The 25,836-nt window shown below is 44.3% G+C and overlaps 1 protein-coding gene, 1 long non-coding RNA gene, 1 other non-coding gene and 1 pseudogene across 3 annotated transcripts in view; 2 read left to right on the forward strand and 2 right to left on the reverse strand.

Annotated features, from left to right (window-relative positions):
• The window catches only part of LOC110344200 (uncharacterized), a 49,472-nt gene that overhangs the window by 8,987 nt on the left and 14,649 nt on the right, over positions 1–25,836 (reverse strand). Inside the window, exon 3 of the long non-coding RNA XR_002386616.2 lies at positions 23,801–23,879. This is a non-coding gene — a long non-coding RNA (uncharacterized LOC110344200). The remainder of the gene's footprint in view (positions 1–23,800; positions 23,880–25,836) is intronic.
• On the forward strand, positions 1,272–7,520 carry Znf689 (zinc finger protein 689). The gene is made up of 3 exons (XM_004856174.3): positions 1,272–1,749; positions 1,943–2,056; positions 4,323–7,520. The coding sequence occupies exons 1-3, from the start codon at positions 1,545–1,547 to the stop codon at positions 5,504–5,506; spliced, it is 1,503 nt and encodes a 500-aa protein (XP_004856231.1). The 5' UTR covers positions 1,272–1,544; the 3' UTR covers positions 5,507–7,520.
• LOC147828621 (large ribosomal subunit protein eL34 pseudogene) lies at positions 6,751–23,788 on the reverse strand (annotated as a pseudogene).
• LOC147828622 (U6 spliceosomal RNA) lies at positions 18,672–18,778 on the forward strand. Its single transcript, XR_015450525.1, has one exon. It is a non-coding gene; the product is annotated as a U6 spliceosomal RNA (small nuclear RNA).

A 25,836-nucleotide genomic window follows, 5' to 3' on the forward strand; every position in this document is an offset into this window, starting at 1 on the left:
AAATAGTGTGTGAAAATTATGCAGAAGATTGAACCTGAGAACAAGAGTTCAGGTGGCTTCCTGAGTAAGCAAGCAAAATAGAATAGTGCAAGGGAATGGTGTTAATGCTGGGGTGTGGTGCCACATGCCTGTAATCCCAGCACTTGGGAGGGTGAGGCAAAAGGATTGCTGTGAGTTCGAGACCAGCCTGGGCTACACAGTAATTCAAGGTCAGCTCGAAGTACATATTGAGGCCCCATTTCAAAAAGCAAACAAACAGGGGCAGGGATTTAGCTCAGTGGTGCCACTGCCTGCCTCACAAGCGCAAGGTGCTGAGTTCCACCCCTGGTACCAAAAAAAAAAAAGCAAACAACCCTCCCCGAAAGAACCAACCCACCCCCCAAAAAACCCCAAAGGAACAGTGCCTAGCACAGTGGTATGAATAAAGGCCCTTTCCTTGTCATCCCCAAGTTTAAACCTTTGCACCTTCTCCTCACTAATGTTATGACCCTGGAAACCCATGGAATTCCTGAGATCATTTCAGTAAACGCAGTGATTGCCATGAGCTCACAAATGGTAGCTAAGAGTGAAGAAGAGGAAATATGCAATATATTGGGCTTGGTGTCTGCCTCTAGGAAATATTAACGTTACTGCCCACTCCTTTATCCCTACTATTAGGGAGGCTGATACAAGAAGATCCCAAGTTGGGAGGCCAGACTGGGCAACTTGGCGAGATCCCATTTCAAAAGCAAAGCAAAGCAAAACACAGCACAACACAACACAACACACCACAACAAGAGAGAGGGAGCTCAGTGGTACAGCACTTGGCCAGCATGTGCGGGGCCTAGGGTTCAATCCTCAGTATGGTGATGGTGGGGGCAGGACCAGGACTACGACGACGACAGTTAACTATTCAAAGCAAAGGATCTCTGAAGTTAGGAGGGGGGAAACCCCCCAAAATACCCAAGGTAATCTCAGCCCCGGGTTGGCCACAGTAGCTGTGGTTCAAATCTTTTCCTCCTTCAAAGAGAGGCTGAGTCAGCCAACAGAGAACTATACAAAACAAGCAGAGACTCTGATCACGGACCTCCACAACCCGCTTTGGAAATCACCTTGGTCGTCCGATAGTGAGGGTCAGCTTCCTGCCCTTACGCATCCGTTGACTTCTTTCAAATAGACCGCCTTCGCTCATACCCAATCAGAATGCTCGATATTTAGCCATTAGCCAATGGGCGAGAAGAATAGGGAGGGGGAAAAAAGAGGGCGTGAAGCCTAACCAAGGCGCCATTACACTTCAGGGCAAAGGGGTTAGGAAGCCGGCATGGCGCTCGGGTCAATAAAATCGATAGCTGGAAACTGCCTGTGTTTTAGGCAAAGGCGGTGCGATAGCAGCGCCGCCATTTTCCCCAAAGGCATCTTCCAGTGTCTCTCACCCAAGTTCGGGCAAGTTTTATGAATAACAGCGAGGTTTCTGTTAGCCCCGCAGGCGGCTGCCTCCGATCCCCTCCAGGGCTCCCAGCCACGCTCGGCCTGGGCCGGCGGGGGTTCCTTAATCTCGGGGTCCAATGGCGCCGCCTTCGGCCCCACTCCCCGCCCAGGGACCAGGCCAGGCCGGACCCAGCCGGAGAAGGGGAACAAGGCCAAGGGCCTTGAAGTTCGCGGACGTGGCTGTGTACTTCTCCCCGGAGGAGTGGGGCTGTTTGCGGCCGGCGCAGAGGACCCTGTACCGGGACGTGATGCGCGAGACCTACGGCCTCCTGGGCGCGCTCGGTGAGGTCCTGCCCAAATCTGCTTCCGCGGGGCCAGAGGGATGGTGGAGCTTGAGGCGGGTGGAGGAAGGCAGGGAGTCCAGGTCGTGGCCTGGGACCAGGTTACGTCCGGGGAGGAGGGCAAGGGCCCAGCGAAAGAAGCCGTACCCGGCATTATCCAGGGACCGGGCCTCTGACTGGTTCTCCTTCCCCAGGGTGCGCAGGTCCCAAACCAGCCCTCATCTCCTGGTTGGAACGAAGTACTGATGATTGGGAACCGGCTGCCCTAGATCCGCAGGAGTACCCGAGAGGGGTAACAGTCCAGAGAAGTGAGTGAAAATGCCCATGGAGAGCCTGCAGCTCTCCTATAACTTCCTGACCTCTAATGACTCAGTCCAGAATTTTGGTCTGGACTTGTTCTGCCTATGACCTTTTGCTATGCTGCTGCTGCACTGTTCATTTTCAGTTTCTGATGGTGTGGGGTCGTTCACCATCCAGATGTTCCCCAATGGATGTGCAGACTGGCGGCCCGCAAGTACTTCATCGTGTAAATGAACCCGTGAGCGTTAGTTAATAGCCACCCTCCTGGCTGCTTCCCCAGATCCCTGCTCCAGCCTCCTTTGAATTGGCCCCTTGCTTAGAGAACCTGAATTTCTCCGTTTCTGGGTTTTGGTTGAGATGGCTTATAGGGAACACTGTTGGGGTGCAGGGGCCTCTCTGCTCTTATGACAGGATGACCCTCACCACTGATGAACATACAGCATCATCCTCTGGACCAAGCAAGGCTCTGGTTCAGGCCATTTAGGTAGAAAGGCCCCAGATCTACCCATAGGGGCCGATGGCATCATCTGGCTGGAGTTTCTGTGTCACATTCTCAAAGCCCAGGAACGCCTCTAAGATTCAAACTTGATCATAATTCCTTGCTTAAAAACTTTGAACCCAGGCGTGGTGGCACCCCCTTGTAATCATATCTTCTTGGTTTTTTGTGTGTTGTTTTTGGTACTGGGGATCAGACTCACGACCTTGTGCTTGTGAGGTAGGTGCAGTGCCACTGAGCTAAATCCCTAGCCTCAATCATATCTACTTGGGAATTTGAGACAGGAGGATTGGAAGTTCGTCAGCCTGGGTAACTTAGCAAGACTCTTGTCTCAAAATAAAAAATAAAAAGGGCTGGGGATATAGTATCCTAGGGTTGATCCCTAGTACCACAACAAAATAAAACAACCTTTCAGTTTTTGCCCTTGTTTTCAAATGGCTGTTATATGTAAGTCGTTTGGAGAATGTGGTAAAAGTACAGATACTGGGATCCCATCCCAGAACTTCTGATTCAGAGTCACTCTTAGGGATGTCTACGAACTTGGGTATCTTTTTTAATAGCCCCATTTGATTTGGATGTGCATCTGGGTTTGGGAACCATCGGATAAAATGTGGCCCAAGGTCCTTAACAAATGCTTTCAGAAGTGGTTCTAGGGCTGGGGATTTAGCATGGTGCCACCTGCCTCGAAAGCGCTTGCCTTGTGAGCTCAAGGTCCCAAGTTTGATCCCCAGCACCAAAAAAAATAAAAGTGGTTCTAAAAGTGTGGTCCCAAACCACCAGCAGCACGACTTGGAAATTTGATAGAAATATAAATTCTAGTGCTGGGTGTGATGGTGCACACTTGTTATCCCTGCACTTGGGAGGCTGAGGCAAGAGGATTGCCATGAGTTGCAAGCCAGCCTGGGCTACATAGTGAGTTCAAGGCCAGCCTGAACTACAGAATGAGACCCTGTCTCAAATAACAAGGAAAAAAGAAAGAAAGATGGGTTGATTTCTTGGATACCATCCTAGACCTGCTGAACCCCAAACTGGAAGAAGGGCCCAGAGTCAGTTTCAGTAAGTCTTCCAAATGATTCTGATCAAAATAAAGTTTGAGATCTCAGACCTCATTTGTTTCCACTTTTGCCTTAGTTTTAATTTAAGATCTTACACCCCATGCACACTGCACACAGGCCCTTGGCATATGTGGTGCCACAGCAAGCACATCCACATGTGGCCTAGGGACTTTTCCTTTTGGTACCCAGGATCGAACTCCAGACCTTGTGAGGCAGGTGACGGAACCACTGAGCTAAATCCCCGGCCCTCAAACTTGCAATCCTCTTGCCTCAACCTCCCTCAGTGCTGGGGTTACAGGCATGCACCATTGCTCCAAGGTGTTTGTTTTCGGTACTGGGGATTTAACTCTGGGCCTCACACATGCTAGGCAAGTGTTCTATCACTGAGTTATATGCTAGCCCTTTTTATTTTAAGACAGGGTCTTGCTAAATCACCCAGGCTAGCTTTGAACTTAGCCCTCCTGCCTTCTCCCAAGTAGCTGGGAATACAGGCCTGGGCCCTTGCTCCTGGCCAGTTGTTTGTAAAATCAGCTTAATCTCCAAGAAATCTGCCCTGACCTCCAAGCCCGTGTAAGGGCTCCTGTAATATTCTCCACATTGCCGTAATGTCATACTTAGCTTTAGCTGTCTCTGGCATTGACAGTTGAAGTCAGAGGGTGCACATAAGAGGCAAGAATTGGAGCCTAGTAATTGTTAAATTAATTTCTCCCTGTGTTCCTGTAGAAAACAGAACCAGAAAGAAAAGTGGGGAGAAGGAAGCATTCTCACCTAAGGAAGCACCCCGAAAGGGGAAGCGTGGGCGGAGGCCCAGCAAACCCCGGCTGATCCCTAGGCAGACGTCTGGTGGCACCATCTGCCCTGACTGTGGCTGTACCTTTCCTGATCATCCGGCCCTGGAGAGCCACAAGTGTGCCCAGAATCTGAAGAAACCCTACCCTTGCCCGGACTGTGGGCGCCGATTTTCTTACCCATCCTTGCTGGTTAGTCATCGACGGGCACACTCCGGTGAGTGCCCCTATGTCTGTGACCAGTGTGGCAAACGCTTCTCCCAGCGCAAGAACCTTTCTCAGCACCAGGTGATCCACACGGGAGAGAAGCCCTACCACTGCCCAGACTGCGGCCGCTGTTTCCGCAGGAGCCGGTCCTTGGCCAATCACCGGACCACACACACGGGCGAGAAGCCCCACCAGTGCACCAGCTGTGGGCGCCGCTTTGCCTACCCCTCCCTGTTGGCCATCCACCAGCGCACGCACACGGGAGAGAAGCCCTACACCTGTGTGGAGTGCAGCCGCCGCTTCCGCCAGCGCACAGCCCTGGTCATCCACCAGCGCATCCACACGGGTGAGAAGCCCTACCCGTGTCCAGACTGCGAGCGGCGCTTCTCCTCGTCCTCCCGCCTGGTCAGCCACCGGCGCGTGCACTCTGGGGAGCGCCCCTATGCCTGCGAGCACTGTGAAGCCAGATTCTCCCAGCGCAGCACGCTGCTCCAGCACCAGCTCCTGCACACAGGCGAGAAGCCCTATCCCTGCCCCGATTGTGGGCGTGCCTTCCGGCGGAGCGGTTCCCTCGCCATCCATCGTAGCACGCACACTGAGGAGAAGCTGCATGCCTGTGAGGACTGTGGCCGTCGCTTTGCCTACCCCTCGCTGCTGGCCAGCCACCGGCGCGTGCACTCCGGCGAGCGGCCCTATGCCTGTGACCTTTGCTCCAAGCGCTTTGCCCAGTGGAGCCACCTGGCTCAGCACCAGCTCCTGCACACTGGGGAGAAGCCCTTCCCCTGCCTTGAGTGCGGCAGATGCTTCCGCCAGAGGTGGTCTCTGGCAGTCCACAAGTGTAGCCCCAAGGGCCCAAGCTGTAACACTAGATCTACTCCAGGGGGTGCTAGCCACAGGGGCAACACCCCTTAGAAAGGGAGGAATTAAGTTTCTTTCCATTCGTGGAGGGGTCCAGGAAAGGGAAGGGGCCACCTGGGTCATACAGCCACAGAGTGTGAACTAAAACCCAGGTCTCCTGTCCACACACGTCCTTAGTATGTTCCACCACACTGACTGCCTTACTGTACGTGTCTAGAGTAGTCCCAGCAGGAGAGGTGACATCATTTGGTTAGTTTTCCAAGCTATCCTACCTTAAAATAATTTATGTGTGTGGGTACCAGGGCTAAAAGTTCTCCCCACCATTTTAAGAGCTACTACTTTTCTGGTTTGTGCATAGGAGGGTTACCCATCTCCTTGCATGCAATCAGGAAAATCTCATTGTAGGGGGCAGGGCCTTCTACTCTTGGGCTCTTCCTCCATACCAACCTGAAAAACACCTGGTTTACTCCACTTTTTACAACATTCCCGCCAAGTGATCTACTGTTTGCTTGAAAACATCCCTTGACGGGGAGCTCACCACTTCACAATGCAGGTCATATCATTTGTGGGACAGTGCTGATCTTTAACAGGTTAAGTACCATATTCTCATTCTCTGTAAACCTGACCTAGGGCCGGGGATGTAGCTCAGTGGCACCACCCCTGCCTCACAAGTGCAAGGTCCTGAGTTCAATCCCTGGCACCAAAAATAAATAAAATCTCACAAATCTTGGCCTAGAATATGTTTAATACTTCATCTATGTGGCTGCCTTTCAAATAACTTAATCACAGCTACTTTGCCCTCAAGTTTTCTTGGATAAATAGCATTAATTTGGTCAGTCTTTTCTTTTTTGAGACAGCATGCCTAAAGTGGTCTTGATAGGTTCAAGCAAACCTGCCTTAGCCTCCAAAATAGTTGGGACTAGGTGTGCAGCACACCGGGCTCTGGTCAGTCACTCTAAAGATAAGATTTCAGTTCCCACACATGAGCTCTCTCCAACAGCCACTGCTTTTTTATCACCCTTTTAGAGGGTGATAGAAAATAAGGCAGCACCCAGTGCATATGCTGTACCCCTTCCTTGTCTGCCCTTAACAACTCTGGATTACACTGGTTTGGGGGGTAGCTGTACTGTACCAGGGGTTTACTGGATTCCAGACACCTAAATGCCCTTTTTTTTGGTACCGGGGATTGAACTCGGGACCTTGTGCTTTTGAAGCAGGCACGAGAACCACTGAGCTAAATCCCTGGCCCCCTAACATTTTTAAAAAGTGACATGTGATAAAGTTATGTCTTCACCCTGTGTTTGGAAAATTGGTTCAAGATGAGTATGAGACATAAGCACAGTAAACGCTGAGAGAAGATGGATTGTAAGGAAAAGCAGGGGACCTGCAGTCTAGCAGCAAAATGTAAAAATGGGATGGGCTTATTGTACTTCATTAGATGGACTTCAACTGATTTCAGGTGTTTAGTGGCTGGAGAATCCTTGAGAACTGGGTCTTACTCCTCCCTGTTCTCATCAAAATAAAGCAGAATCAGCACAGAAACTTCTATGAGGCCTCAGTCAACTTTTTCATAAACTAAAGTGAGGCCATTCAAGTTGGGCAGAAAGGTAATTGAATACAAAGAAGAGTCTCATCAAACTGTCCATGCCTTCTTTTCTTGAAATCTCCAAAGGGGCCACCACAGCAGTGTCTTAATTGTTGATAGGCCTCCCTGGCATATCAGGCCACCCGAGTTGGTGGTGATCAGTAAAGCTTAACTGAACTAAGAGTGAACAGGGCCTGCCACTTTGCCTTGGGCAGTGGCACCAAATTAGAATTTCCAAACATCATTTATCTCATATTCCAACAGCTGGAGTGGGTGACCCTAACCTAGTTGCTGCTTTTTACAGCTCTCCTGATCTCAGCCCCAGAGTGGAGAAGTAGCTAGGGAACAGCATTTTGTAATGACCTCTGTTCAGGTATTTAGCAAGGTGCATTTAACTCTGTCTGTTTCCCCTTGGATGATGAGCTACTCCTCAAGCAGAGGTACTACTGGATTGAGCCTCATTAAAATGTCTGATGAATTATGTTTCTTGCAGAATTACTGTTTACATAATGTAAATCTAATTCTATGACTTGGAAGAAATTCACTGTTACAATGGAGACCCAGCCCTCATAACAGCAGACTGCCTTACCATACCAGAGAGCTCAGTGGATGTCTGCCGAGCACCCTATTAATACCAGTTCTCTCCCTACCCATTAGCACCAGGCCAGCCTCATAATTCCTCATGTTATAATTCTATGACTTTCTCTGGGCCTGCATTGCAACCCATAAAATGGAAGCCACTGGTGGCTAAATTCCATCATGTGGTCTAAGGAGAGCAAAGATGAGAAGTAATTTCCTAGGCTCCCTAAGGCAGTCCAGCCCAGCATGCTTTGTAGCAGTGATCCTGGCCCTGCATTCAGAGAGATCCCAGCATCTGTCCAATAAATTCCTCTTCCTGCTTACCATGGTTTGAGTCGCTCTCACAAGCAGAATAATTAATGCACATTGGGCCGGGGATTTAGCTCAGTGGTTCTGGCGCCTGCCTCGCAAGCACAAGGTCCTGAGTTCGATCTCCGGTACCAAAAAAAAAAACAACCACACAGCCCCATCTGCCTTCGTGCTCTGCTGTTGAGAGATGCTACCATTTCTTTCTTTTTTTTTTTTTGGTACCGCGGATCAAACTTGGGACCTTGCACTTGCAAGGCAGGTGCTGAAACCACTGAGCTAAATACCCGGCCCTAACCATTTCTTTCTTGATCTCTAACCTCAGTTGGTCTTCTTGTACTTGTGTCTTCCAGTTTCCTTATCCAGTAAGGATCACCTTGTTCACTAAAAGAATAAAAGGTGTTAGGAGTTCCTTTAACATTCTACTCCCCATCCTGACTCCAAATTTACCGGTGACTACTCATCCAATTTATTTGCTTCTTCCCATCTTAGAAGTGGTGGGAACACTGCACTGTAGATCACTATGGCCAGGCTGAACTGGCCTCCTCTCTCAGATGAGGCAGGGCCCTGTGGGGAACGAGGAACACGCATCTTCGCTTGCTTCCTCCCGCAGATGGGGCAGGGTCCCATGGGAGGAGAACAGGTGACAAGAGAGCGTGGTGGAGCAAGGCCTGGCTGAGAAGAGGACTGTCTTCCTCCCTGCCCATTCCCCAGAAAACCAAGCATGACAGACATCCTGCGGACCTTGGCTGCTCTCCTGGCTCTGGTTACAGCCCAGCCCCTTTGACCTCCCCCTGCACTTCCCTTATCTCTACCACTATAAATAAACAAGCTGCAGTTGCTTGGGGTCTTTTTCTCCATCAGGAGTTAGAGCCCCACTTGGCCCCACTTTCTATCTCTGTCTTTTCTTAATCTCCCATGGTCATTTCTTACTCTGGGGACCCTTCAGTCACACGGGCTGTGGCAGTCCCTCATATGCAATGCACATCAACATAGCTATGCCTGGATTTTGCCCACTTCTGGCCCCTCAAGGACTGCTCCATCTTATTTCTTCTCTCACCTCTTTTAGATTTGTTTTCAGAGTCACTTTCATTCAAAACACACACCTTCTAGCCAATAAATTGCCGAAGATCTGTCTTTAAAATGAAAATTTTAAGGCCTGGGGATCTAGCTCAATGGTTTCACTGCCTGCTGCGGAAGCGCAAGGACCCGAGTTCAATCCCCGGTACCAAAAAAAAAAAAAAAAGTAGAAAAAAAAAATGAAAATTTTAAGAAGCCAGATATTGTGGCATATACCTGCAGTCCCAGGACTCTGGGGAGACTGAGGCAAGATCTCAAATTGAAGCCCAACCTGAGAACTTAGTGACTTAGTGATGCCCTGTCTTTTAGATATACATAATAATCACATTCATCATAGGGAATTTGCACCTGTATATGATACATTTTGCTTTTTTCCAATTCTCCTTTTCTCCCTTCAACCTATCTTCCCCTCCTTGTTTACAAAAGCTTTGTTTCCTTTTTTTTCCTTGTCCCTTCTTTCACCCCCATCCTGATCCTCTTCTCCTTTGAACATTTTCCTCCCATTTCCCAGTATCTATTATACATTTGGTCCTTATTTCAACTTTAGGTTTCTCACACCAGAGAAACAATACAGTATTTAAACATGTATCTCTGATTTATTTCACTTAAGAGTATAGTCTCAAGGTGCATCCATTTAACTAGAAATGTCTCAAGCTTATCCTTCATAACAGCAGAGTAGTACTCCATTGTATAAAAACCACACCTTGGGCTGGGGATTTAGCTCAGCAGTTTTGCCACCTGCCTCAAAATCGCAAGGTCCTGATTTCCAACCCTGGTACAAAAAACAAAACCAAAACCCACATTTTTATCCATTCACCATATAATGGGCATGTGGGCTGTTTCCAGGACTTAGCTATTACAAACTGCCAGTGCAAACATGGTTGTGCATATATTGCTATGTATGATGCTTTTCTTTCAGGAAGATATCAAGAACAGGGAAAGCTGGGTCAAATGGAACTTCTAGTTTTAGGTTTTTGAGGAATTTCCACATTGATTTCGATAGTGGCCGCACCAGTCTGCACTCCCACTGACAGTAGAGAAGGGTTCCTTTCTCCCCACAGCCCTGACAGCATTTGTTATTGGCTGATTTCTTGACAATGGCCATTCTTTCAGGAGGAGGAATCTCAGTGCTCTTTCAATTTGCATCTCTTGAATGACCTGTGATGTTGAAGATTTTTTCATATATTTTTTGCCATTTCTACTTCTTCAATTGAGCAGTGTCCATTTTGTGCCCATTTTTGGATTGGGTCTATAAATTGGGGGGGGTCTATTGTTTTTGAGGTTAGTATATTCTAGATAGTCCTTTGAGGAACAGCTGGCATAAACTTTTTCCCACTCTATGGGTTGTCTCTTTACTCTGTTGGTGGTTTCTCTTGCTGTGCAAAAGCTTTTGTTTTTTTGTGTGTGTGTGTGGTACTGGGGATCAAACCCAGGTCCTTGCACTTGCGAGGCAGGCAGTGGAACCAATGAACTAAATCCCCAGACCTGTGCAAAAGCTTTTTAATGAGATCCCAGTTGTTGATTCTTTGTGATATTTCCTGTGCAATCAGTGTTTTGTTCATAAAGTCTTTGCTTATACCAATGTTTTTAAGAGTTCTACCTATTCTATTTTCCAGCAGATTTAGTGTTTCTGTTTTAAAATTTAGATCTTTGATCCATTTTAATTTTAGTTTAGTGTATGGTGAGAGATATGAGTCTAGTTTTAGTCTTCGGCACATGGAAAGCCAGTGTTTCCAGCACAATATATTAAAGAAGCTACCTTTTTTCCAGTGAAGGTATTTGGCTCCTTTGTCAAAGATAGGATGTCTCAGTATGTTTGGAGTTGTTAGCGCCTCTTATAATCTGTTCCACTGATCCTCTGGTCTGTTATTTTGCCAGTACCATGCTGTTTTTATCACAGTAGCTTTGTAGCATAGTTTCAAGTCAGGGATTATGATGCTCCCTGCCTTGCCTTTGTTGTCCAGAATTGCTTTTACTATTCTAAGTCTCTTCTGGTTCCAAATAAATTTTAGGATTGTTTTCTGTAATTCTGTGAGATATGCTAATTTTGGTTGGGATTGCATTAAATCTGTATAACAATTTTGGAAATATGGCCAGTATTGTTCTTCCTACCCAAAAACAAAGGGTATCTTTCCATTTTCTAATATCCTCTTCAATCTTTTTCAGATTACTATAGTTTTCAATGTAGAGGTGTTTTACTTCCATTGTTAGATTGATTCCTAGGTATTTCATTGTTTTGAATGCTATTGTGAAATGTGTTGTTTCCCTAATTTCTCTCTCAGTGAGTTTGGTATTTCTGTACAGGAATGCTATTGATTTTTGACTGTTGATTATGCCTCAACTATGCTACTGAATTTTGTTATTAAATCTAGTAGTCTTTTCATGGAGTTTTTGGGGTCTTCTATGCAGAGTATCATGTCATTCACAAATAAAGATAATTTAACTTCTCTTCCTATCCTTATTTCTTTCTCTTGTCTAATTGCTCTGGCTAATATTTCCAGAACTATATTGAATAAGAGTGGTGACACTGGAGATTTTTGTCTTGTTCCTAATTTTAGTGAAAGCCTTCAGCTTTTGTCCATTCAGTATGTTGACTGTTGGTTTGTCATAGATGGCTTTTATCAGATTGAGATAAAGACCATCTATTCCAATTTTCTGTAGGTTTATCATGAATGGGTATTTGGCTTTGTCAAATGCTTTTTCTGCATCTATTGAGATGATCATATGGTTTTTGTCCTTGGCTCTGTTAATATGGTGTACTGCATTTATAGATTGGCACATGCTGAACCATCTCTGAATCCCTGAGATGAATCCTACTTGGTCATGATGTACAAACCTTCTGGATGATTTGCTGCATTCTGTTTATCACTATCTTATTGAAGATTTTTGCATCTATGTTCATTAGGAAGATTGGTCTGTGTTCTCTTTTGGTTGGATCCTTCTCTGGTTTTGGTATCAGGGTAATGCTTGCTTCTAGGAATGAATTTGGGTATATTGCTTCCCTTTCAATTCATTAAGGAGTTTGAGAAGTAGCGTCATTAGGTCTTCTCTAAACTTCTTTTTCTTTTTTTTTTTTTGGTACCAGGGATCAAACTTGGGTCCTTGCGCTTGCAGGGCAGGCAGCAGAACCACTGAGCTAAATCCCCAGCCCTTCTCTAAACTTCTTATAGAATTCAGCAGTGAATCCATCAGGGACTGGGCTTTTTCTTTGTTGGTAGGTTTTTTTGTTGGTACTGGGGATTTAACTCAGGACCTCAGGACCTTGCACTTGGGAAGCAGGTGCGGCGCCACTTAGCTAAATCACCAGCCCTGTTGGTAGGTTTTTAATTTCACTGACTGATACTGGTTTATTTAGAATTTATCTTCTTCTTGATTCAGCTTTGATAATTCATATGTATCTAGGAATCTATCCATTTCTTGGATGATTTTTTGTTTTTTGGTCTAGTTGACCTATTTGTGACAGTGGGGTATTGAGGTTCCCTATTACAATTGTGTTAGTGCTTATTTGATTTTTTTTTTTTTTGTGCTGGGGATCAAACTTGGGTCCTTGTGCTTGCGCAGCAGATGGCAAAACCACTGAGCTAAATCCCCGGCCCAGCTTTTTTTTTTTAATTTTTGCTTTGACTCTGAAACATAATTTATTAGATAATTTATTTTTTATTTTTTGGTACTGGGGATCAACTTCGGGACCTTGCACTTGCGAGGTAGGCCAAAGAACCACTGAGCTAAATCCCCACCCCACTAATAGCTTTTAATATTCTGTTCTTATATTGAATTTCTCACTATTATGTTTTTTGGTGATTTTTTTGATCATGAGTAATTAGAGTTCTATATGCCTCACTTATCTGTATGTCAATTCTTTTTTCCTGTTTGGTAAGTTTTCTGCCATTCGGTGAAAAGATTTTTTGTCATTTGTACTATCTCCTGCTTTTTTTTTTTTTTTTTTTTGGTACTGGTTGGGACCTTGTGCTTTCAAGGCAGGCGGCGGAACCACTGAGCTAAATCCCCAGCCCAGTGCCAGCACTTTTTTTTTTTTGGTACCAGGGATCAAACTTGGGTCCTTGCGCTTGCACAGCAGGTGGCGAAACCACTGAGCTAATTCCCCGGCCTGCTTTTTTTTTTTTGGTACTGGGATCGAACCCCAGACCTTCCTCTTGCAAGGCAGGTGGCGGAACCGATGAGCTAAATCCCTTGGCCCTATGTTCTGCTTTTTCATTGACTCTGATCAATCTTATATTATTCTGTGCAACATGTAGCAGCTGTTGGATAGATTTGTGATCCTTTGCTATTTTTAAGAAATCTTTCTTTTCATGGTTGCTAAGTTCAATCCTGTCTTCTATATCTGATATTCTGTCCTCACATTGGCTCATTCTACTGTGTATGCTTTTAACTGGAATTTTTAATCACCTGGATATCTATTTGAATCTGTTTCATAGATTCTATTTCTTTCCTATGTTGGGCATTCATGGTTTCCATTATTTTCCTAAGCTCCTCTATTTTTTGTTTTAATCTGTATCTGCTGTAGTCACTAACCATGTCTTTCATTATGGTCACCATCTCTGTAGTAATCTGAGAAACTATTTCTGCTTTTTTCTTTTTTTCCCTAGAGCCTCATTCATCTGCTTTGTTACTTCTGCTATTACCACTTCAGAGTCCAGGTGGGTGAGTTTCAAATTGCTCTACCTCATTGCCCCTGGGTTTGCCTTTGGTGAGCTGGAAGTCTGGGGTTGGATCTTACTTAAGTGTCTTCTCATTTTCTATTTTTTTGGTTTAATTCCTGGGTTGATGTTTGTAAATTGCTTATGGCAAGTAGCTTTATTGCTAGTATTTAGAACACTTAGGAAATGATTGCTTCTCAGAGATGTCTTCCAGGTTTAGCTAGCTTTTGGGTTTTGATTCTGTTGCAAGATTCTACTGCTTCAATTTATTGGGGATGAGATGTTGTTGCTTATTTGGCTTAGCCCCTGGTTCTTTGGCACTGGCGTAAAGTATTGTTTATGACCCTTAGGCAATCTCAGTCTTGATACACCAGGAAGAACCTCCAATAAGAACATGTAAGTAGGGCCAGGGATTTAGCTCAGTGGTTTCACTGCCTGCCTCACAAGCACAAGGTCCCAAGTTTGATCCCCGGTACCAAAAAAAAAAAAAAGATCATGTAAGTCACCTTGGCTAAAGTAGTACAATCAGCAATAGCAATAGCATCAAATACAACCTAGAAAAATGACAAACTGTGCTAACTATTAATTTGCCATCTTTAACCATGTGAACTAGATTTGTGGTTATATAACAAAATCTAAAACAAACCAGATAATTGTATACAGTAAATATGTCCTCAGTATGGTGATTTTACCCTCAGGGAAGAAAATTTAAAAGATTAGAGGGGAAAGAAATAGAGAAACAGAAGAGGAAAGGATTAGAAGTGAGGCTGGAGAACAAAGGAAGATTATCCAAACTTTGGGAAACTGGTGAAGATAGGGAAAGACAGAAGGAAGAAATAAAAATAAGAACAGACCAGAACAACAACAACAACAACAACAACAAAAGTAGAAACAATGATCACACTTATATAAAAACAGGAACACACACACACACACACACACACACACCCCAAGAACAAACAAAACAGAAACAAAAAACTTCAAGGCAGGTCTCTGCTGTCAATGGTAGACAAAGTGGGCAAATAGAGTCCAGATCTGTGTTGATTAATCTCAACAAGCTAGCTGTAGATTTACAGTGGGGTAGTGGATAATCCCAGCAAGTCTGTACCTTTAGTTCTGAAGCTTAGGCTGGTTTCTGGTTGTGAGACTGGAACCCATCTTGTTCGGCCTGCCTCCTGCTGGCCTGAACTTGGTTCTTTGACCTCCTGCCATCCTGAACTTGATTCCACCTCACCTTGATGAAGCCAGCCAGTAGCTGTTCTGAGTTCCAAGCTCAGTTGGGTCCTCTCCAAGATGACTACTGGCCAATCACCCGCTCTGGGTGATGTCTGAAACCAAATAACTCACCAGCCACTGCAGTCTGCTGTATCCATTACTCCATTCCACTGGTGTATTTCTCTGTGGAGGCCTCTGGGGTCACTATTAGTCACAGTCTGGCTGTGTAGCAGACACTTTTGCCCAGTATTAGCAGGCTATGAGTGGCATGTGCTTTTTTCCCTTCCCTAATTCAGCTCTACTGTTTTATATCAGGAATCAGACCGAAGCCCAGGGTAACTCAGATGGGGATATCAGCTAGAAGAGTTGGGCTAATATTGCTCCTTTCCTAATGGCTGTCAATGAGGCCTAAGTGCTGGTCTGTGAAGTGGCAGGGCCCTGGTGAATTATTATGTGGAGCTGAGGTCAGCATGACCCAAATTAAAATCCTTTCCCCTGAATTATTGCTTCTCATTGACCTTGTGGGTTGCTTGCTAATTGTACCTGGTCCCAGTACCGGTTTATTTTATCCAAGCAAGATAAGCAATGCTTCCTCCCTAACAGCTCTGCCTGGTGCCATCATGTCAGGTGTTCAGCAGCATCTCACTAGATGCCTTCTAAGCATACCTGGCTCCCTATTCCTTCCCATGATTGTATTCAATACACACTGGATGCAGTTGGGGGCCTTTGTCATTGCTGCTATCAGCAGCACTGACCAGGACCCAAGGCTCAGCTTTACTAAAAGTCTCATTCCATCTATTCTTTAACCTTTAGCCAGTGCTGTGGTGGCTCACAGGAGGCTGGGACTTACTGCAGGGGTCTCCAGCGATGTCCACTCCCCCTGCTCCTTACATATCTTCAGGTTTGAGTCACCCTTCTTACACAGTGACTCGGGGCTCAGGGAGAAAGCACAACTTACTGCCTCCTTCTTCATTGAAGTCTCTCTCTTCACTCACCCCGGGGGCTTCAATTCTCACTTCAGATCCTTGCTAGGTCCGGGGACCCACTTCCCTCCTCTTCCTCACATTGCTATATTCCAGTGTCTGGACACCAAATCTCAGAGAGGCTGTTTCCCTGCTGTTCACCACTCTGCCATCTTCTCAGGGTCTCCCATCCTGTCTTGAAGTTGAACAAACAAACAGGGCTAGGGGTGTAGCTCAATGTGAAGATACTATATTCAATCTCCAGCACCAAATTAAATATAATTTAAAAAGAGAACTGTTCCTCTAGTCTGTCTCCATCTATTTTCAGTTAAATTTCTTTTTTTTGGTACTGGGGATCGAACTTGGGTCCTTGCGCTTACGAGGCAGGCACCGGAACCACTGAGCTAAATCCCTGGCCCAAATTTCTTTCTTTTTTGAGACAGGTTCTCTCTATTTGTTCAGGCCAGTCAGGCTTGAACTCACTATGTAGCCCAGGCTGGCCTCAAACTCATGGCGATCTTCCTGCCTCACCCTCTCAAGTGCTAGGGTTATAGGCATGCTCCACCATGCCTAGTTAGTTAAATTTCTTGAATCAGTAGTCTATATTCTACATTCTCTGTATACACTTCTGGTTATTCTTGGGCCTACTACAATATTGTTAATAGGCACTTGATTGAAATTTTATGGTGTGTCATGTACTGTCTTAAGCACTTTCTATACATTCCGATCTAATGTTATAAGAATCTATAAAGTCTAAAAAGATACTCCTTCATGAGTCTCTCACATTTCCATAAACTCTTGATGAGTATGCCAAAAAAAAAGGTTCTGCCCTTAATACTTTCACACTTGAGCCAATTCATAGACTTAGAGGCCCTTGAATGAAGTGAAGGCTGGGTCCTCATGATGAATTATCATGCTACACTGGCAAAAACATGCTGCACATCTTCCCAACCTTTTCCAAAGGGCCAGGGATTTAGCTCAGTGGTTTCGCCACCTGCTGCGCAAGCGCAAGGACCCAAGTTCGATCCCCGGTACCAAAAAAAGACAATAGAGACTTGCATAATTTCAAAGTATGTGGGGGGCCAGAAGGCCAATGCCTCAGAGTGGGCAAAAAACCAAGACTCTCCAAGCTAGCCACTATTTATCTGGTACACACAATAACTGGAGGGAGCATCAGGTGACTTATGGGGCATCTTATGTCTGATCCTGTGCCGATGCAGATCTCATGTTGATGAGGGAAGAAAGGAAAGCATTCCCCACCTCAGTAGGTGGGATGAGCTGGGCTGATCAGGAGCTCCTCCTTTCCCAGGTGAGGCCTTTCTCTTCTGTGTCACTACTTGCTTCTCAAGGAACCAGGACGCCTTCAGCTGGTGTTATCTTGCCATTGAGTGCCACAGCCTCACAGACCACTGAGGCCTCAGCTGTGACCAGAGGCAAAACGGAGTTATGTTTCTGCATGCCATGCTGGCTCTCGGGCAAGGCAACATCAGGCCATAGACAGCTATAGTCATACTTTAATTATGAAATGGTATTTCCCCCAAATTTAGGTAGAAATGCTCCTGAAAGCATTGGAAAATGGAAGTTATAACTACAGTTTTCGGAGATTTCTAGGGATCTGAACTAATTCTATTGCTTACAGATCTAAAATGTCACTGTAGCTTACCAGGCACAGTGTACTCTTAGAGATCAGGTGTGTGCAGGAAAGGGTTGACTCAGCAGGCATGGATTGTTCAAACCCTGCATGTTCCAAAGAAAGTTTATCTTGATGACTGCCACTTGGCCTTGTCCTGGGAAATGACTTCTAAGCCCTTGAAACATTTTATCTGATTAGTGTTCTTAAATGTTGGAGGTCTTGGTCTATACCATGCTAGTCTGACCAGAGAAGTTTATCCTAACTAACAATGTGATTTATGATGAACACCTTTTTTCATCTAGAGTACTGGGGTCTAAGTAGCTGAAGTCAGTCATATGGGCACACCAAGCAGATGTGACTGACCCTAAATAAAGCTCAGGTGAATTTCCCTACTTGGAAACAATTTGCATGTGTTACCACAAATCATTGCTGGGAAAATTAAGCAGGAGAGCACACCTCAAAGTTTATGGCTGGTTTCACCTGGATCTTGCCTCATGTACCTTTTCCTTTTGCTGGCTTTATTTATTTTATTGTGGTACTGAGGATTGAATCCAGGGGCTCATGGATGTTAGGTGAGAGCTCTACCACTGAGCTATGTCCCCAGCCCTTTTAAAGACAAAGGTCTCACTAAACTGCCCAGGATGGCCTTGAATTTGTGATCTGCTTGCCTCAGCTTTCCAAATACCTGAGGTACCTGAGGTACCTACAGTGCTTGATATTAAATTCAATTTCTTTAATAAGATATAGGATTATTTAGACTCCATACAATTCTGGAGGATTGCTGAGAGTTTAAGGCCAACCTGGGCTACATAGTGAGTTCAAAGCCCTGAACTCTCTGAACTACATGGGAGACCCTGTCTCAAAAAAACAAAAAACAAACAGCCAGGTGTAGTTGCACATTCCTGTAATCCCAGTACTCATGAGGCTGAGGCAGGAGGATGGCTGCAAGTCTGAGCCCAGCCTGGGCTACATTGTGAGTTCAAGGCCAGCCTGCACTATATAGCAAGACTCTGTCTGAAAAAATAAAAAATGCCTGATAAGCACAAGATCCTGAGTTCTATCCCTGGTAGACAAAAAAAAAAATAAAACAAAAACATCAAACAAAAAACATTACCATCTTGGGCCAGGGATGTAGCTCAGTGGTTCTGCCGCCTGCCTCGAAAGTGCAAGGTCCGCCACCTGCCTCAAAAGTGCAAGGTCCGTGCTCGCTTCGGGAGCACACATACTAAAATTGGAACGATACAGAGAAGATTAGCATGGCCCCTGTGCGAGGATGACATGCAAATTCGTGAAGTGTTCCATATTTCTACTTTTAAAGTTCTGCCTAATAAATCCCTTTTAAAACAAATTATTTTGGCCATAGTTTCCTAATTCTAATGGATAATATATGTTATGGTTTGTGTCTAGATGGCCCCCCAAAGTCTCATGAGGTCACCAGTGGAGCTTTCTCACAGGTGGCTGTATTGAGAGTGTGTGATGCTGGGATTAAGGGTGTGTGATTACTAAATCAGTCCACTCATTGGTTTGGCACCTCCCTAATCTCGGTAGCCTGGATACAATATAAGGAACAAAAAGAGCCTTGTCTTGCCCTCTTGCTTGCTTGCTCTTGCTGTATTCTGCCTGCCATGAACTTTTTTCTCCTCTGCAATGCTCTTCTGCCATTTGTCACCCTGTCTTGGACCCAGTCGATTATGGACTGAATCCTCTACAAACTGTGAGCTAAATAAACCTTTCCCCCTTCAAAAAGTAAAAAAATAAAATTAAATTAAAAAAGAAAGTGCAAGGTCCCAAGTTTGATTCCCAGTACCCCCCCAAAAAATTACCATTTTAACCATTTTTAAGTGTCCAATTCAGTGGCATTAAGTATATGTATAATGTTATACAATGAGTACCACTATTTCTAGAACTTTTCTTCATCCCAAACATAAGTTCTATATAGGGGCCGGGGATTTAGCTCAGTGGTTTCACCGCCTGCTGTGCAAGCACAAGGACCCAAGTTCGATCCCTGGTACCAAAAAAAAAATAAAATAAAAAAGTTCTATGTCATTAAATAATAACTCTTTATACCCACCTTACCCCCATTCTTGGTAACCTCTTACCTACTATTTATCTCTATGGATTTTCCTATTCTAGACATTTCATATATGTAGAATCGTACAATATTTGTTCGTGTCACTCAACATAATGTTTTCAAGGTTCATCCATATAGCATGATAGCTAAATAATATATATATATCACACTTTTTAAATCATTCATTAGTTGGTAAAAAATGATACTTTTGGGTTATTGTAATTCTGCTATGAACACTGATATACAAGTACAGTGGACCCTCAAGTTACAACCCACATGACACACAAACAACTTGGGTTATGACTGGAATTTTAGTTTTAACTTATAAACAAAGTCTTAAGTTATGAACTGAATGCCATCCACTAGTGCTTTCAGATGGTCCCAGATACAGACTTAACCCTTAAAGAGTTCTGGAAGGAACACTGCAAAATCCTTTCCAGTGTGGGGGATAGGTGAGAAATCCTGGGTCAGTGTCTCTCTAAGGACACAGATCTGCCTGTGTACAGGAAAGAGACTTTGAAGGCTGTGTAGAGGAGAATGAGCCTTCAATTGACCAACCTGAGTTATTATCAGACCGCCCGAACAAACTGAGTTCCTAAGTCAAGGGTCCACTGTGTCTGAATTAATGCTTTCAATTGTTTGGGCATTGTATTAGTCAATTTTCCAGAGAGACAGAATCAGTAACATAGAGAGACAGATGAAGGAGATGCATGTGTAAACTGGCTCATATGATATGTAGGCTGAGCAGTCCTGCCACAGGTCCTCTGCAAACTGGAGACCTGGGAGGCCTGCAGTAGGGCTCAGTGAAGTACTAAGGCATGAGAACATGGGAAACCACTTATATATAAGTCCTAGAGTCCAAATGCTGGAGAGCCTGGAGTTCTAATCCCCAAGGACAGGAGAAGAAAGAATATCTTAGCTCCTGAAGAGAGAACAATTTTCCTTTCCTCTGCTTGTCTTTGTTCTCTTTGCACTTGCAAGTGATTGGATAGTGCCCACGGATATGGGGGTGGATCTTCCTCACTTAGGCCACTCAGACTCACATGCCAATCCTCTCTGGAAGCCTTCTCACAGACAGGCTGAAAAGTAACATTTAGCAGTTCTCCAGGTATTACTTAATCCAGTCAAGTTGATACCTAAAATTGACCATCAAAAGCCCAGTACCAGCCAGGGATTTAGGTCAGTGGTTCTGCTGCCTGCCTCACAAGCGGAAGGACCCGAGTTTGATCCCAGGTACCAAAAAAAGCCCAGTACCTGCCAATCTGGCACCCATACACCCTCCTTAATCCACATTTAATCTCCAAATAAAGAGAAGAACAGATAGTAGTCCCTCCTAAGATGATGCAACTATTCTGTGTAAAAACAAAATTTGTCCTATCCCTTCCTCAAAAGAGAACATGATAACCTTGAGTGATATTTTCTCCTGATATCCTAGAACTTAGAAACTGTGATGTAAAATTAACAATACTTCAGGGGCCAGGGATTTAGCTCAGTGGTTTTGCCGTCTGCTGTCCAAGCACAAGGACCCGAGTTTGATCCCCGGTACCAAAAAAAAAAAACAAACTTCAATACTGGTGTATTCAATGAATCTTTTTTTTTTTTCAATCCAGTCTGTCTTTTATTACACAGAGAGCTTCATTTATCTGGTCTTCTGACTCTGTGCTTCTGCCTTCAACACTTTCACCATGATTTTCGGCTCTTCGATAAGGAAAGCATGCTTGATCCTGCCTGGGACACACTTGGCACACAAGCAGACACTGCAGGGCCTGGTGACGTGCTTCTCTATGTTAGATTATCTCATAAGAACTTTAGGTCGCACAGCATGAACCCCTCGAACCCTGCCTGGGCGTGCGCACGCGCGCGCGCGCACACACACACACACACACGCAGACTTGGGGGCCTTCCCAACCTTCTTGGTATAGACGTAAACAATTCTATTACCTGGGGTTCACAACAGCCTGGTTTTGTTAAAGCCTGTGTTGTAGGAAAGCCCATGATGGTATGTCAAGTGCTGGACCACTGTGAAAGCCTCTAGACACCATCCCTGGAAGAACTCTTCTTTTGTCTTTTGAGACAGGGTCTTGCTATGTAGTTCAGCCTGGCCTTGAACTCACTATATACCCCAGGCTCGGCTTGAATTCAGGGGAATCCTCCACCTCAGTCTCCTGAGGCATGTGCCACCATGCCTGGCCAGAATCTTTAAATTTATGGTCAGCCAGGTGTGGTAGCACATGCCTGTAATCCCAGCATTCGGAAGGCAGAGGCAGCAGGATCACTGTGAGGTTGAGGCCAGCCTGGGGTACAAAGCGAGACCTTGTCAAAATAAATAAATAAATAAATAAATAAGTAAATTAATTTATGATCAACTAATTTTGAACAGAGGCATGAAGACTATTCAAAGAGAGAAACAGTCTTTTCAATCAATAGTGCTGGATATCCACGTACATAAGAATGAAATTGGACTGCTATCTTTAATAACACACAAAAATTTAGTAAAAATGGACCATAAATACCTAAATCTAGGTACTAAAAACTATTAGAAGAAGGGCCGGGGATTTAGCTCAGTGGTGTCGCCGCCTGCCTCCGTAAGCACAAGGTCCTGAGTTTGATCCCTGGAACCAAAAAAACCAAAAAACAAAAAAAACTAGCCTGGGCAATTTAGTGAACTTGTTTCAAGATTTTTAAGGGTGGCGGGGCTGGGTGTGGTGCCACATGACTATAATCCCTGCACTCTGGAAGGGTCTCAAATTTGAGCCCAGCCTAATCAACTGTCAGTCTTTTTTTTTTTTTTTTTTTTTTTGCGGTACTGGGGATCAAACTCAGGACCTTGTACTTACAAGGTCCAGCCTAATCAACTTAGTGAGATCGTTTCTCAAAATAAAAATAAGAAGGGATGGTGATGTAGCTCAGTGGTAAAAGTACCCCTGGGTTTGAGCCCAAGTACATTTAAAAAAAAGAAGAAAAAGGGCCAGGGATTTAGCTCAGTGGTTTCGCCACCTGCTGAGCAAGCGCAAGGACCGGAGTTCAATCCCTGGTACCAAAAGAAAGGAAAAGAAAGGGAAAAAGAAAAAGAAAAGGTTAAAGTCATTGCCTCAATTACTGACAAAATTCAAATGAGCTAGAAATAGGAAACTTCCTCAACATGATAAACACCATATATGGAAAATCCCAGCAGGGAATGGTGCACATGACTGTAATCACAGTTAAAGGGAGACTGAAGCAGGACTGAGGCCAGCTTGGGAAACTTATCAAAACCCCATCTCAAAATAAAAATTTTATTTTAATTCTTTTGGTATTTTGAGACATTGTCTTCCTATCCACTTCAGGATGGCCTTGAATTCACTATGTAATCTAGGCTGACCTTGAATTTGTAGCAACCCTCCTGCCTCAGCTTCCCAAGGGCTAGGATTATAGGCATGTGTCACCATGCCCAGATTAAAGTAAATGAGCTTTAAAGGGCGGGAATATAGCATAATGGGTGAGCAAGTGCAAAGCTGACTTCAATCCCCAGGACACCACCAAAAGAAAAGAAAGGCCCACAACAAACTCACTCAGTGGTGACAGACTGAAAGCTTTCTCCCACTTTTGCTACTTATATTCAATATTGTATTGGAAATTCCAGTCAGAGAAATTAGGCAAGAACAAGAAATAAAATGCAGCAAGGACCCAAGTTCAATCCCCAGTACAAAAAAAAGAAAAGAAAAGAAAAGAAAAGAAATAAAATGCATCAAAATTGAAAGAAATAAGTACAAAAAAATTTTGGGGCAGTACTGGAGATTGAACCCAGGACCTTTGCATTGAGCCACATCTCCAGTCCTTTATTTTTTATTTTGAGGCAGGATCTCATAAAATTGCCCAAGTTTGGCTGAAATTTGCAATCTTCCTGGCTCAGCCTCCCAGAGTACTGAGACTATGGGCTTGCAACACTAAGTCTGGCTACAAGTAAAATTATCTCTATACACAGATAATGTAATCTTATTTCTAGAAAACCATAAAGATTACTTACACACACACACACACAGAGCGTTAGGGCTAATAATTCAGAAGTTTCAAGGTACAAAATCAATACACAAAAATCAGTTATGGTTTTTTGTTTTTTGTTTTGGTACTGGGGCTCGAACTTGGGTCCTTGCACTTGCACAGCAGTCAGTGAAACCACTGAGCGAAATCCCCGGCCCAGTTATGTTTTTATACACTACAGCTATCAATACAAAAAGATAATTAAGAAAATAATTCCAACTGGGCATGGTGACACATACCTGTAATCCCAGCACTCCAAAGGCTGAGGAAGGAAGATGGTCACAAATTCAAGGCCAGCCTGGGCTAAAGAGTGAAACGCTGTCCAAAAAAAGAAAAAAGAAGACAATTCTATTTTTTTTTTTTTTTTGGTACGGGGGATCAAACTCAGGTCCTTGCACTTGCACAGCAGGCGGTGAAACCACTGAGCTAAATCCCCAGCCAACAATTCTATTTATAATAGTATGAAAAGAAATAAAATAGCTAGGGTAAATTTAACCACGGAGGTGAAAAACTTGTACTGAAAACTACAAAATATTGCCTAAGACTGAAGAAACCAAAGGAAACCTAAATAAATGAATAAGATACCCTGTAATAAAGAATTGGAAGACTTAGTATTGTTTTATTCTTTTTTTTTTTACTTAATATTTTTTATACTCAAAGCAATCTACAGATTTACTCTAATTCCTATCAAAATATCCTTGGTGTCTGGTGCAGTGGCACTATGCTGTAATCTGAATTACTTGGGAGGCTGAGGTAGGAGGATCACAAGCTTGAAACCAGCCTGAGCAAGTCAGTAAGATTCTGTCTCAAAAAATAAAATAAAAAGGCTGGGGATTGGATCTCAGTGGTAGGGTGCTTGCCTACCATGCGTGAGGCTCTGGGCACAATGCCCTGTAAAGCAAAAAAAACAAGAAAAGAAAAGCCAACAATTATGATGTTTTGAAACTAAAGAAAGCTTACACATTGTGAATGCACTGAATTAAAACATCATAGGGTTTCGCTGCTTGCTGCGCAAGCGCAAGGACCTGAGTTCGATCCCAGATACTAAAAAAAAAAAAAAAAATCATAGGGTTGGGGATTTAGCTCAACCGCACCATGCCTGCCTGGCAAGCACAAGGCCCTAAGTTTGATCCCTGGTAACTGCCCCCCATACATTACATACACAAAGATAAATTCACATAACTGTACAGTCCAACTAATTCGCACAAAGTGAATACATCTGAGTAACCAGCACCTAGATCAAGAAACAGAATATTAGGCTGGGCATGGTGGTGCCCACCTGTAATCCCAGCACCTGGAAGGCTGAGGCAGGAGGATTGCCTCGGTTCAAGGGAAGCCTGAACTATGTAGCAAGACCCCTGTCTCAAAAAAACAAACAAACAAAGGAACAGAATTATTAGCCAGGAATGATAGTGCACACCTGTAATCTAGTGCTCAGGAAAGCTGAGGCAGAAGGGTTACAAGTTCAAGCCCAGCCTGGGCAACTCAGTGACTTAGACTCTTTCAAAATAAAAAGGGCTAGAGATCTAGTTCAGTGTGAAAGACCTGGGTTCAATTCCTAGTACCAAACACCCCCACCCCCACATACAAAGAGACAGAGAAAGGAACAATATTAGCAATACCCTAGAAGCAAAAAGCTATTCTGATTTTTAATAGTCTGAGTTAGTGTTGGCTGTTTTTAAATTTTTTTTTTTGGTACCGGGGATCGAACTTGGGTCCTTGCACTTGCGGGGCAGACGGCAGAACCACTGAGCTAAATCCCCAGCCCGGCTGTTTTTAAATTTTATATAAATGAAATCATATATCGCATACAATTCTGTAGCTGGCTTCATTTACTCTAAGATTCTTACATAATATGCATGTAGCTGTAGATCACTCATTCTTGCTCTGAATAGCAACCTATAATTTACCCATTCTACTGTTGTGGCATTTCCAGTTTTTGGCTTTTGCAAGTAGTGTTGCTAAGAACATTTGAGTACATGTCTTTGAGTAGATACAGGTATACATTGCTTTCTTTCCTTTTTTATTTTGAGACAGGGTCTCCATATGTAGCCCAGGCTGGCCTTGAACTTGTGGCAATCTTCCTCAGCCTCCCAAGTGCTTGGGATTACAGGCCTGTACCACCACACCCAGCTATACATTTTTATTGAGTGTACATCTAGGAGTAGAATTGTTGGGTCACAGGGAACGGCATGATACTGACAGTTTTCTAAAGCAATTGTACCAACTACACTATCACAGTAGTATAGGAGTCCAATACTTGCGAAACTCACTT

Source organism: Heterocephalus glaber, unplaced genomic scaffold (assembly GCF_053883595.1).
Source record: "Heterocephalus glaber isolate CG9 unplaced genomic scaffold, H.glaber_assembly_v1.0 deba00000943, whole genome shotgun sequence".
Taxonomy (NCBI): Eukaryota; Metazoa; Chordata; class Mammalia; order Rodentia; family Bathyergidae; genus Heterocephalus; species Heterocephalus glaber.

What these genes read in the sequence shown, in the direction of transcription:
- Znf689 (XM_004856174.3), top strand. Translation starts at nt 1,545, where the DNA reads ATGGCGCCGCCTTCGGCCCCACTCCCCGCCCAGGGACCAGGCCAGGCC. An exon ending in CGGCCTCCTGGGCGCGCTCG is followed by an intron (nt 1,750 to 1,942) that starts GTGAGGTCCTGC and finishes CTCCTTCCCCAG; the next exon opens with GGTGCGCAGGTCCCAAACCA. An exon ending in AGGGGTAACAGTCCAGAGAA is followed by an intron (nt 2,057 to 4,322) that starts GTGAGTGAAAAT and finishes GTGTTCCTGTAG; the next exon opens with AAAACAGAACCAGAAAGAAA.